The following is a 14,356-nucleotide window of genomic DNA, read 5'->3' on the forward strand; positions in this document are numbered from 1 at the left end:
ACATACACATACATATATATGTCCATATATATATATATATATACACATATATATATATATACATATACACATATATACACATATACATATATACATATATATATATATATACATATATATATACATATATACATACACATAAACACACACATACACACACACATATACACACATATATATATGTACATATATATATATATGTATATATGTATGTATATATATACACGCATATATATATACACGCATATAATACACGCATATATATATACACGCATATATATATATATACACGCATATATATATATACACGCATATATATATACACATATATATATATATATATATATATATATATACATATTTATATATATATACATATATATATATCCTAAAATATAAAAGCCCATGTGTGCACTTCTCTCTCTCTCTCTGTGTCCACAAAATATTTTCGCCGGATATCACGTCAGAATCTGCAGCGATATATGGAGAACTTGATACGAACTTTTGTTGAAAATAATATGGTAGATGTTTTAAATGTGTAACCACAATTTTATTTACAGAAGAAAAATAATGGCGTATTCGAATTTAGAAAAAGTTTTAATTATGCAATAGGAAAAGCGTTTAGTTGTGAAAAAGAACGCATAAAACAGTGTCGTCACTAATGTTTATACATTAACTAATGACGTCATCTGCCATGTTTAGAATAAAAAGAAATGAACTATTTCTTTCAAATTTGATTTAGATCTACGTACGCTATAAAATGTGTAAAATACAATTTTTCCGGCCTAAACTTATATATATATATATATTTTATCTATTTGGATTCTAGATCTAGAATTTTTCTCAAACAAGTACATTTTAAAATATATAGGCCTATAATTCACGTGAGACGGGTACCGATGGCTAGTACATATATTTATGTATATATATATATATATATATATATATATAGATACATAAATCTATGAATGCCTATCTGTGAATGAATTTAGTGGCAGAGATGTGTTGTGTAACCCACTGGTGAACATAGAAGCCTTATCTGTGGCCATACCTGAGCTCCGTCACCTGAGAACAGCTAGCAAGCATCTGCTTGAGAGAATTGAGATTGAAGGTTACTTTCATTTTTTTCCCACATTCATTACAGTACTATAATATCCAACTGATATTCAATCCAACTTTCTCCTTATATTCACACTGATATTTTTTCTTTCACCAAGTTTCACTAACATATCTGTTTAGCATAAAAACAAATGTGTTAATTTTTTCTTGTTGTAACCAAAGCTATAAAGTTTGTACGTTTTTGTAAGAAAAGTTTTAAACTTTTATGTTTTGTGACAGTAGTTGATAATTATTTATTATTTCCTACTTGAACCCTATAGTCAAGTACAGCGCAGAAATTGTTGGTCAGACAGAGGAGATGGAACGTGTTAAACGTGAGGAACAGATGGTGTTACCTGATGATATGGACTATATGAGGTAAGTGATGTACAGATGTTACCTCATGATATGGACTATATGAGGTAAGTGATGTACAGATGTTACCTCATGATATGGACTATATGAGGTTAGTGATGTACAGATGTTACCTCATGATATGGACTGTATGAGGTAAGTGATGTACAGATGTTACCTCATGATATGGACTATATGAGGTAAGTGATGTACAGATGTTACCTCATGATATGGACTAGTGATGCTCAAACCCTATTAATAAAAACTATAGAGAATCTAGGCCTAATACTAATAGTGTTTTTAAATATGTAAATTAGATTGCCCAACCCATGTTCATCTCCCGTATTTCTGTTGAATGTAGACCTAACTTATTATAGATAAACCTGCCATAATATGGTTGTCCTTTAACTTGGGTTAACTGCAAAATGAATGATTTTTTTTTATAATCTCAAGATAAATCTATTTTTAGCATCATAGAAATTACAAGCTAATTAACTGGTTGCTGCCTATTATGATTTTAAAAAATTAGATGTTGCAAGTTTACAATGGCAATGCTAGACAGAGAAATTGCATGTAAAGTCGGGAAGTAGAGCAACTGACTGCTAACCCAAAAGTCCCGTATTTCTGTTGAATGTAGACCTAACTTATTATAGATAAACCTGCCATAATATGGTTGTCCTTTAACTTGGGTTAACTGCAAAATGAATGATTTTTTTTTTATAATCTCAAGATAAATCTATTTTTAGCATCATAGAAATTACAAGCTAATTAACTGGTTGCTGCCTATTATGATTTTAAAAAATTAGATGTTGCAAGTTTACAATGGCAATGCTAGACAGAGAAATTGCATGTAAAGTCGGGAAGTAGAGCAACTGACTGCTAACCCAAAAGTCCTGAGTTTGTATATCGGGCTCAAATCTGAGAACACCCAACTCTGGTGGTTACCTTTCTCATATTTTTTTAAAGTTAAGGCGGGTAGGCATAGAACTATCTAAATGTCATTCGCAGAAATAGGTAAACTCTACCTCCTGCTCTGATGACTAATAAAAATTACTAGGTCTAGATACCCTGTACCTATAATTATCCAAAACCTCATTTCAAATAAAAAATGTAAAGCATCTTCCCATACCTAAATACCTTTCTTAGTAGTGTAGCTGGTGATCAAAGCTAGGTATTTTTTTTGCTGGAGTTATACTTTAATGCTGCTAGTCTGCATGCTTGAGTGAGAGCTAATTCGAGGTGTAGATCCTATACCTAACAGACCAGCATTTGTATTTTTAAAATTTATGTTTGGTTACCACCTCACTACGCGATCTGATGAAACAACATTCATTACTGTGTGAGGTGTCAATTGTAAAGTAGAATCAAATTTTTGCTGCTGTTTGTTTTTTAACTATAAAATCAACTGTGGCCCAGAATGTTATTTTAGGGATCATTGGCTTTATGTAAACACTGTCTGGGTAGGAGGTGATGACAGCTGGTACTTATTTTTAAAAAAAAATTGAAATAAGCAAGTAAAATCCAAGAGTAATGGAGTTACGTGAAATTTACTATGGTTTATAAGAGAAATTTGGGGGCCTTTGGCTGCTGCCCGCTCGCCCCATTAATCCGGCATTGGCTCTGATGGGCACTTGACTCATAGTAGTACGGAAAGTAAAAGCAGTTGGGTATAGTGCTAACCATACTATCCCCTTGGACGATAATGTTTGAAAGAGTACTTCACTACTTATCTAGAGCCTAATTTTATTTTTGCAACATTTCCTATGAACTGATTGCTTGCTCTTTATTTCTAGTCTGAACATGTCTACGGATGCTAAAGTCAAATTAGCCCAAGCCAGACCAGCCTCGGTTTGTGGAATTTTTTTATTTACAATGTATGCTTAGTGTACCAGTGATATGGGACATAAAGAAATACATTATTTCATTTGGAGGAAAAAGTGCAGTATAATTTGCTCAATGTACATTTTTGCAATGAAACAAATTGCTAAATAATCAAAATGTCACTCAAAGTAAAAAAAAAAAACTTTTTTCAGATTGCTGCTGCCAGTCGTATCCCTGGGATGACACCTGCAGCCATTGTTCTGTTACTCAACCACGTCAGATCAACAAAGCAGGCCAGATACAAAGCTTAATCAGTTTGACACCCCTACTTCATCAGATCAAAACTACAAAACACAGTTTTTGTTAACTTTATTACCTCTGATATTCTGTATGATTGCATTGGAATTAATGAATGAGAGAAATTTGATAGACTGAGATTTCATTGCTTTGCCAACTGCAGGCACCATTTGAAATCACATGATCAAGGTTTCTCACAAAAATGTAATTGTCTTACTCAACTTTAGAAGTGAACAAAAATAAACAGCACAATACATGTTACACCAAATATTATTTGTATACTCCACTGACAATTTTAAACTGTATATACCAGAGTTGCACAGGTTAAATGTGCCAGATTGGAAGCAAGCACTCCCCATCACACAATCCCTACACCCATGACCTACTGTCCACTCCCCATCACATAATCCCTACACCCATGACCTACTGTCCACTCCCCATCACACAATCCCTACACCCATGACCTACTGTCCACTCCCCATCACACAATCCCTACACCCATGACCTACTGTCCACTCCCCATCACACAATCCCTACACCCATGACCTACTGTCTACTCCCCATCACACAATCCCTACACCCATGACCTACTGTACACTCCCCATCACACAATCCCATGACCTACTGTCCACTCAGCTCTCTTGACATTTGCCAACAGCCCTGTCTGAAATTTGTGCTAAACTAGAGGATTTCTTCAACTCTATTATATCATCAGCAGCTAGGGCCTGCTGGGCATTAAAAACTTGATCTAAGAAAGCCAGTTCCTTATCTTTCTGCTCCAGCACTGTAAAAGGGGTCCATGTCTGGTCAAACTCCAACCTATAAGCCCCCAAAAATTGATGAGGGCAAGTCTTTCCCCATTCCTGCAATTAACAAAAAAAAAAATTTCAATTCCATCATTACTATTTGCCCACATTCTCAGTGTATGTGTTAGCCAAGTAGAATCAGGTCTTATCCATGTGTATACAGAGCATTGGATTCTGCCCCAACTATTGATCAACCCCACACTGACAAACACATCCTGTTTTTTTATGAACCATCCAATGCCAGTCAAAGTAGCTTTGCTGCCATATTTTCTTCACATTAGTGGCATTAGTTGTAGCTAAGTAAACTAAGCTCTTAAACTAAAATGATTGTGTTAGTTACGGACTTGTTATGTTCCATAAGAGATGGAGGTGAAGGGTCTTATGCACTGAACGCAGCCACTATGACATATATTATTGAACAGTCAGGTGAGTGACTATTGCCTCTCTACACGACCTATGTAGATTTTTAATTATAGTGAGGACAGTTTGGCAGGTAATGAAGAGCTATGTGATGCCTCCATAACACATCATCACACAACAGTAATACAAAACTAGTTGAACAGCCAATTTTCAGTGAAAACTACAAGCCTGTATGCTTTCTCCAATGATCTTTTAGATAGCCAGAGACTGGATTATGAGAAGAACAAACTCAAACCAAAAAGCTGGTTGACCTCAACTTCAGACAACATTAATTCCTTAAACGAGTGTTAAAGACATCCCAGTCCAAGCTAAGTAAAATTCCTAAAACAAGTGCTAAAGACAGCCCAAGCTAAGTAAAATTCCTAAAACAAGTGCTAAAGACAGTCCAAGCTAAGTAAAATTCCTAAAACAAGTGCTAAAGACAGTCCAAGCTAAGTAAAATTCCTAAAACAAGTGCTAAAGACAGTCCAAGCTAAGTAAAATTCCTAAAACAAGTGCTAAAGACAGTCCAAGCTAAGTAAAATCCCCCCCCCCCCCCCCCCCCCCAGCTATCAAACCAAAACCTCTATCAGTGATTCATATTAATTTCCCTACATTACTGGTTGTCAGAATTAACAGGAGACTCCTGTACTTTTTCTACAAGCATCACATCTCCAATCACATGTCGTCTCAGGTTTCCATTTTAGCTGGTTTGTCAAACTCATTTTTTAAAACCATCCCAGATGTTTTTTTGAAAGCTGCTATGTTAAGAACACAAGATTATGATTAAGACACACACTTGATACCAAATTTGGTCATATACCTCAAGCAGTCAAAAGTTATGTTATAAAATTTAGTTTTTTTTTTAACTTTTTTTGACACCCTAAAAAGTGCCATGTTTGAGAAGTTGTATTTGTAAAAGTATACAAGTACATCTGCACATGAGTGTGGACAATTAATATATATGCACAGAGTAACAACAGCAATACCCATCTAGCTCTTCCTAACCCTCCCCCTCTGTTGGATGAGCCATCAACAATTAAAAAAAAAACAATCAATGAACTTGGCGAGTTTTTCTACTTTATTAAACTATAACTTTATAATGAACTGATCATTCAGAAATTTGTTTAAACTCTGCTATGAAGGGGGTTTAGTTCATCTAACAAAGCTGAAAAATAAAAGCTTTAATATTAGATATATACTAAAAAAAAATAAAAATAGCACTTGACTGCTAAAACCTTATTATGTAGCTGCATGTTTTTAGCTCTATTAAACCTACTAAAGTCAATTAAGAAAAGCTTGGTGGTGCCGTTTTCAGCATATTTTACATTTATTTGTAAAGAAACTCTTTATCTGATGCCTGCAATGCATACTGAACATCAGCTAGCCTGAGAAATGTACTGAAGTTATACTATGGAAATAAACCGGGAGTGATCTCTCCTAAACTTTCTCGAATATTTTAATATAAAACTACAAGGGATGGCAACTCAGGACATATACAATAGGCCTATTTGTAATCCATTTTTAATTGCTTAAACTTTTTATAATAGAATAGATTCTCGTAAAAAAAAAAAAATTGCACACCAAGTGAACGCCTAATAAAATGTGCATAATGGAGCGGGACATTATTAGTTCTTTATAAATTTACATGCGTTTTTTGAGAAATCGGAAATAGTGTAAATTAGCACTTCCGGTCAACGGAAATTACTCAAAATTTGACAGAAGGTAGAGAAAGTAGATCTTTTACTTACATGTGAAATTTCATTTATCTATCCGAAATAGTACTCAAGTTATAGGCTTTTGAAAAATTCAAAGTAGAAAACGTACCACTTCCGGTTATCGGAAATCGCTCAAAAGTTGATCAGGATCTACAATTTTGATAAAATACTTATATATGAAATTTCATCAACCTAGCTGTAACGGTACTCAAGTTATCATGTTTACACAGAGACAGACACACAGACAAGATTGCAAAATTATGTTTTTCCGTATCAGTGAGGTGTAAAACGTCGAGATTTGTAAAAATCTCGATTTTTTTTTTTTGCACGATTACAAGACTTTCTCTATACTTCGTATAAATGAGAAAGTAAAAAAGGGAAAAACCCTAATGGCAAAGAAATACACAAGTCAAAGCAAAGGTCTAGAGAATTAAAGAAATGTGGGACCACCCAGAAATATCTAGACAAAAATTAATCGACAGAAGATTTTTTTTTCTAAAAAAGTGGGTAGGTGGAATATTTTTTTTTTCAGTTGAATATGCAGATTTCCAGGACAAAAAAAAAGTGGAAAAGTTTCATCTTGTGAGGACGTCACAAGATTTGACCATAAACAAACCCGATGTAAAAAATCAAAAACCTGAATACCTGAGGTGACAAAATGCTGAAATAGCTTTGGCCTGACTCCCTCTGGTACAAGTAATAAATTGTTCCAGGTCTTTTCACAAGGTTACATGCAGCATGGTGCAATAAAGCATTTTGTTTGGATTCTTCAAGGACCTGGAGTTTAAATATAACAAATAAAAAAACCTTTATAAAAACAAGCTTTTGAATGCATTTAAAATTTTAAACTAATTTGCTTTCTTTAATTAAATCTTTGGTAGATCATGTGATCCCTTAGATATTTTAGAGCTTATTAAATGTTATAATAAAGAAAGTAAATTAGCTTTATTTTCTAATTTTCACTACACTTATACTCAGTTCGTGGTCTATCATAGGGAGAGAAATCAGCCAATTGTGATTTACAGTTTAACCTTGACCGCCCTCCAATTAAGCGACTGCTAACTAGTACTTTATAAAATCTTGATATCTCCACATTAAGATTAAATTGTCTCTCTAGTTAACTTGATAATTAGACATTATAGTATTAACATTGAAGATGAAGACCGCTGAAAAATCTGAGCAAAATGGCTGCATTAAATGTGGGTTAAATTTAGTTATTTGCCAAAAACCCACAAACAAACAAAAGGATGTTGTGAACTAAGTAAAAAGAGAATGAATAAAGCATTTTGTTTCTTCTAGGGCCTGGCATTTAGTGGTATACAAATGTTCTGTAGTGTGGGGAGTTTTTGAGCATTTTGGATATGACTTTAGAAGAGTTGGCATACAAAAATTGCAGACAGACCCTTAAAACTTATTTTTCTTAAATGGTCATGAATCAAGATAATTGATATATAATTAGAGGCTAAAAGCATTTTTTTAGTGGATGATATTCACCTTGGAAAGTTTGAGATTAAAATTTTTGTTTTCAGATGCAATTTATTTCTATTAGGTCCACATTTGCTGCAAATTGTTTACTAATTATTTCACAACAAATGTTGTTGCATTATAATTTATAACATTCTGATTCCTGTTTTGGAAAATCTAGACTTTGTTTAAATTATTTTAATTCAGGGGTTCCCAACCTTTTTTTTACTCAAGAGCACATTCTAAAATATGGGTAGGGTGGCGGGCACCACCTATTTTAAATCGACAAACTCCTTCCATAACATGTCATTTTCCCATAATTTATTTTCTTATTTTCTTATAGTCATCATGTATTAATAAATAATAAACAAAAATGTTTCAAAATAATAAAATTATTTGGCATTTTTTCAAATTGCATACACACAGAGAAATGTATTTACAAAACGTAAAGAAAGTAAACAGAACATATAAATACAAAGAAAACATTTAATAAAAAAATATAATAAAGTCAATGTGATCTTTGGCATTGCATTTCATTGGCCAGAGCTTCATAATTAGGAGCGTATGACAATAATCCTGTTAGCAGACAATCATAAAGATGCTCATCGGTGAGTCGAGATCTATATCTCGATTTTATTAAGTTCATGTTTGAAAACAATGATTCGCATAAATATCTCGAACCGAAGAATGATTCAAATGGCACTAGCCGTTCCAGGATAGCATAAATAGTGCAGTCTGGCTCGCCGCTAGACAAGTATCAAACATATTTAATAAACCTAGGCAGTAAAAAAAATTAAAACAGTAACAAATGAACAAAAATAAATCATATTTTAAAATAATGTTTATGAAAAAAATTCTGTCTCTGTCGAATAGTGAGAGGCGGGCACGTATGAATCATTCAGCAGCCCCATGTCGCCCGCGGGCACAGGGTTGGGAACCCCTGTTTTAATTTGTCCTAAAATCAGATTTAGTATTGACTGGAATCCAGTAATCTACCAATTCAAGGCGCCCATCTGCTTAAGTGGTGTGGGGGTGGGTCTAAGAACGATCTTCACTTCTATTTCACTACTACTAGATTCTAGATACAATGTTGAATAATTAATGTTATTGTATAGATCACAGATCAGTCTGAACTATGATCTGTGTTATTTAAAATTGTGTAAAATTGTATGACAAATATAAATTTGTTTAACACTTCCATCCATTAAATTTAACAACAGACAGCATTAACCAGTAGAAGATTTAATAACTTAAAAATAAAAGGTCATTTCTGGGAAAATATTGGATTGGAAGTACATTTTTGGCCACACAATATGGAGCAGGCCTACCACAGTTGGTGGGTTAAAACTGAACAATGTAATAAAAGTACAATTCAATATGTTTTCATCCTAGCATGTCCTCTTACCTTTCTTGCTTGGTCCTGAAGAAATCGAATTTGTTCAGCGATAACACTCAGTTTACTGTAAGCAGCAGCTTTTGTAAATTCATCAGCCTGTCAAATAAAAGGCAAAGTTCTAAAAATTCAACAAAATATACACAGGATGGGAATGATTTATAAATATAAAAAATATCCAAGAAGTAGGGATTAAGAAGTGACCTTTTGGACAGCTTGGGCAAGCTCCACAAGGTCAGATGAGTCTGATGGTTTGTTGGTTCTTCTAGTGTTGACAAGCTGCACACCCAGTGGACAAGAGTTGTCCTCAACAAGAGCAACTAGAAAATATTCAAAACAGATCAGTCTTTTTGTCGTCATGATGAAACACAATAATAATTAAGTCCATCAAGAAAAATATATTTTGATTCTAAAAGGGACACTTCTCTTGCTGTTTCAAGAATTGATATTTTATTTAAGGTGCAACACATCATTCAACAACTTGACAAAGCTACACAAGTTGCCTGCTTGAGGTTTAAGTACTGACAAACCCATGTAACAGTCAGTCATATTGCACATGTGGTCAGCCACTTAGCTTTCTTAAAGTTAATTTGAAATTTGCTCCTGATAATGAAGACCAAAACATAAAAATTGGTCAACTTTGAGCTATGCAAAATTTTAAATAGAACCCTAGAGTCACCCAAATTGGCCCTATAGTGTGTCATTACCTTTACTAATATTTAGCAGGAGACCCAAGCTTTTCTTTAGTTATTTAAATAGTAGTGTATTACTATATAGGCCTATTTAAAGAAAATTATTTATTTTCTACTTTTTAGTGCATTATAACTTTAAAGCTTGTTATTAAAACATTTTTTATAAATTATTTTTCAGTAGGCCTAGGCCTACTTTAAATTTTTAAAATTTACAATAGAGTTAGGGCCTACATGACTAAAAACCATTGCACACCTAATGAACGTGATAACGTGTGTATAATAGTGCACAACAGTTGGATAAGACAGCCTACTAATTTGAATTTTAATTAGGCCTAGGTTAATTCATAAAAATTAATTAGGCATCTAATTAAACTAAGTCAAATTTAATTTTAATGTCAGATTGACTTGTCTTCATGTCTTGATCAACGTGCCAACTTAGTACCGAATCTGACAGTTGGAAGTGCCGAAATTTTACTTGGGCGTTTCGATCAGACAGAGACTGAGACAGTAAGTTAAATAAAAGCTTGTAAAAATAGGGGCCTAATGAGATTTCAAATTTAGTGAGCATCACTAGATCTAGATTTTAGACATTGCATTTGGTTTAGGCCTATAATTTAATTTCAATTATCTAGGCCAGGGGTCTCCAAACTTTTCAGTCCGAGGGCCGTATTGACTATCAAATTTCAGTTCGGGGGCCAATTTCTTCCAGTCCTGTCTTTGATTTTTCTGGGCAGAGTTGCTCAGCTATCACCAACAAACGTTTTTTCCGTGGACAAAAAGATCTCCGCGGGCCGGATGAGAGGACCTCGCGGGGCCCGCGGGCCGTAGTTTGGAGACCCCTGATCTAGGCCACCGGCCTAGGGCTAAAAGACTAAAGAGGTCCTAATCTGGTAAAATCTTAGTTTAGCGTCGTAAATTCGGCCAAAACTAGTAATGTTGGAGAGAGTGAATTAATGAATATGTCATTAAATAATAAATATGAGTATATTTTCGTATATTTTGATAAAATATTATAAATAATTGAATAATAGATCACCTTTTATGGTTAAATCAATTTAACTATCCTGAAATTAATTTTTATCAACTCTGTTCGAGACAGTAAATTTGCTATTAAAAACAGCAGCCATCTTGAAAAAATATTATTTAGAATAGCTTCCCTTTTCTATTCGCATGTAAATGTATTAATTTGTTCTTGTTATTTGAATGCTTGCTATTTTCATTTAATGTTTTAAGTGCTTCTTTTCTTTAGTTAGTGATTCAATCGTATATTTTGTCTTTTTTTTTTTTTACTTCTCTTCACCTTAATTAAACCCCCAACCTCCATTGTATTATCGTTTTCCTAAAAAGTCAATGTACAAAATACCCACAGTTTCACTCTATAAGCCTACTTTCTAAGATGTCTGACCATAATTTTGACGAAAATAAATGTTTTTTATCACTTTTACATTTATATTTATTTTCTACCAGCTTCCCTCATAAAACATCATATAAAAACACCAGTCACTCCACCATTTACGTGCGTCATGTTATGGTCAATCCCAAGTCACCACCTTTCAGACATATGTTGGTTATACTTTGTTATCAAAATGTCAATATCAATTACACACACAAAAATTAATGATATGGGGTTGTTCTTAAATGATGTTACATCTGATATGCTACGGGAGGCAGTAAAGGTTTGTGAAGTGAAAGAATGCGGGTCCGCTATTTATGACGTGTATGCCTAATGAAAGAAGGTGAACGGAGGGGAGGGGGGTGGGGGGGGGGGGGAAATACTAGGCCTATATTCAATCAAAATAACGTTGATTAAACATTAGTATACGTATACCTTGTTAAGAACGGATGATCATAAATGTCGCAAGCCTGCTAGTTTGAGACGTTTGGCAAAACGGCCTCAACACAATAACTCCGTCAAAAAGGCTTGCCACCAAGTGCCTGCCGACAAAAATGCCCCAACATATTGACTCTTAACGAAGGTACTTCTAATAATAAGGCTTAAATCAAATGACTCCTGAGAAAAAATGACATTGACAAAAGAGCCCAAGACAAAATCGGCCGCAAGCAAAGCTAGACAAAACAGTTTATTTCACGACATGGCGTATAACAAAAGCTCAACTCTCACTGTTATAAGACTTCTGCATATATGTACACCCTGACCTAATGTAATGCCAGAGCTTTGTATATGCATGAGTTTAATATAAATCAGTAGTTTAACAGCAACAGCCTCTAAGTCGGCGCGTTAGGAAAACAACCATCCGCGTGGGGTCCGGCACCACCCAAAGCGCCTCTTTTGTACATCCTAATCACAAGCTTCTTCGAAGGGCTTACAATTATTAGTGGGCAGCCTAAGTACATACGGTGGTAGCTTAATGCACTAACAGAAGACGCTGTATCAAGGGACGATTTTTAGAGCCGATCGTCTCCTGGCAAGGTTTGCACACTCATATGATTTTATATGGACAAAGGAGGGGGAGGGCAACTGGAACGTGAAAGTTTCAAGACGAAGTGCATTTTTATTTTTTTAACATAGGGGTCGGTGGTAAATGATGTCAATCGCACGTGAACTAACAAATAGATGACATTTCTGCTACGAATTCAGAGGCGTAGAGACCCTTCCCGGCGCTTGGGGAAAACTTTCTATTTGCACACCCCCCCCCCCCCAAAAACTTTCAATTTGCGACCCCTTCAGGCTTTCAATTTATTTTTCCAACCCATTTTGGCGCCCCCTAAGGTCGTTGCCCGGGGACATAAGTCTCCCCCCCTCGCTACGCCTCTGTACGAATTTTAACTTTATTTTAGAGGGAGTAGATTCTAGACCTCAATATAAGGGGTCATCCATAAATGACGTCACGCTTTTTAAAACGATTTTTACCTCCCCCCTCCCCTCCGTCACAAACAGCCAGACCCCCCCCCCCCTAAAATGATGTCACACCTCAACCTACAACCCCCCCCCCCCCCCCTCAAAATTGCAGTTGAACTTTTTTATACATTGATATTTTTTCAAAATCTTGCTAAACTATTACAATTTATTAAAACAGTTATCTAAAACGCGAAATAACGTCTAAAATTCGTTTTCTAACATTGCTTTTTAAAATGCAAAAGTGTGACGTCGCACCATCTGAACCCCCCCCCCCCCCCCCCTTCCCCCTCATCACACAACGTCACAAAATTACGGAACCCCCTCCCTACGAGTGTGATGTCATTTATGGACGACCCCCAGGCATATAATATATTAAAACAATACAAAATAATCATATTAAACTACAAAATCAACACAAAAGACATGCGAATAGACAATTTATTGTTTTTTGAAACATGGCCGCTGCTTGTATTTAAAGTTTATTCCAGGATATTTATGACTGGTTTGGTCTTGGATTATGATTTGTTATTCAATTATCTGTTATATTATGTAAAATATGACATAAATATGGCCAAATGAAAGAAATATTCATTAGTTACCTTCATCGCACATTACTAGCTACGTTGGAATTTACTATGCTAAACTAAGATTTTACCCCTAATCTATTACATTTGACACAAATTTAATACATCAAATTATTCATAAATCATAGGCCATAGGTCTACTTGACTTGTATTTATTAGCCTACTATTTATTAAAGCATAGGCCTATTAGTATTACTGAGTATTACTAGTATAGTAGTATTAATTAGTATAATTACTTGTCTATAGTCTATAGTAGGCCTATACAATTACTGTACATTAATACAATACTATAATTTATAATCTAGATCTATAGGCAATGTATAAGTAGGCTATAGGCTAATAATTATTATTAAATTACCCTTGTTTTGATCCATAGATACTAGATCTAGATCTAGATTCTAGAGTAGATAGATTCTAGAATCTCTACTAGATCTAACCCTAGTAGTGTAGTAGTAGATCTAGTAGTCTAGTAGATCTAGATTCTAGTTAGTAAGAAAACTACTGCCGGCAGAAATAGATCAATAATTAATTAGGCCTACTTTACTTATATAAGCATGACTAATGGATTTTTTATGTGCACATTACACAACATCAGATGTTCAAGAATCCATTTACATCTAGACCTAGATCTAGATCTAGACGTAGATCTAGAATAGAAATGAGTTAAACCTTAAATTTCTCACTATATATATTCTAATATAACCGGAAGAATAGCTTTAAGGGAGAGCTCATTTTTAAAAAAGCATTTGAAGGTTTACACTAAATTACACTTGCATACCATACATGTATACTGTACATGTCTAGAACACAAAAGCCCACCAAAAGTTGTTTTTATCTGGAAACATTTTCTCCACAAAACATAGACTCTAG

General features: G+C 34.4%; 2 protein-coding genes across 6 annotated transcripts; one reads left to right on the forward strand and one right to left on the reverse strand.

Moving 5' to 3' along the window:
- Nucleotides 1-992: 992 nt before the first annotated feature.
- On the forward strand, nt 993-3,628 carry LOC131954409 (protein MTO1 homolog, mitochondrial; the record flags this gene model as incomplete). Its single annotated transcript, XM_059318063.1, is given in 4 exon segments — nt 993-1,111; nt 1,380-1,476; nt 3,246-3,300; nt 3,486-3,628. Coding segments are annotated over 4 exon segments (370 nt in total), but the record flags the coding sequence as incomplete, so codon positions are not given.
- LOC131954410 (uncharacterized protein C1orf50 homolog) lies at nt 3,628-14,154 on the reverse strand. 5 transcript variants are annotated; one of them, XR_009388769.1, is made up of 7 exons: nt 13,845-14,154; nt 9,555-9,670; nt 9,363-9,449; nt 7,139-7,270; nt 4,192-4,433; nt 4,073-4,116; nt 3,628-4,035 (listed from the first exon to the last, which is right to left on the reverse strand). XR_009388769.1 is itself a non-coding variant. In XM_059318067.1 (6 exons), the coding sequence occupies exons 1-5, from the start codon at nt 13,858-13,860 to the stop codon at nt 4,203-4,205; spliced, it is 582 nt and encodes a 193-aa protein (XP_059174050.1). In that variant the 5' UTR covers nt 13,861-14,154; the 3' UTR covers nt 3,628-4,075; nt 4,192-4,202. The 5 variants fall into 5 exon arrangements, 4 of the variants coding, with proteins under 4 accessions (XP_059174050.1, XP_059174049.1, XP_059174048.1 ...); XM_059318067.1 differs by having other exon boundaries at nt 3,628-4,075; XM_059318066.1 differs by having other exon boundaries at nt 3,628-4,116.
- Between the last annotated feature and the right edge of the window lie 202 nt (nt 14,155-14,356).

The sequence above is a fragment of the Physella acuta genome, unplaced genomic scaffold, assembly GCF_028476545.2.
Source record: "Physella acuta isolate Inbredline_101_S28 unplaced genomic scaffold, ASM2847654v3 ptg000996l, whole genome shotgun sequence".
NCBI lineage: Eukaryota > Metazoa > Mollusca > Gastropoda > Physidae > Physella > Physella acuta.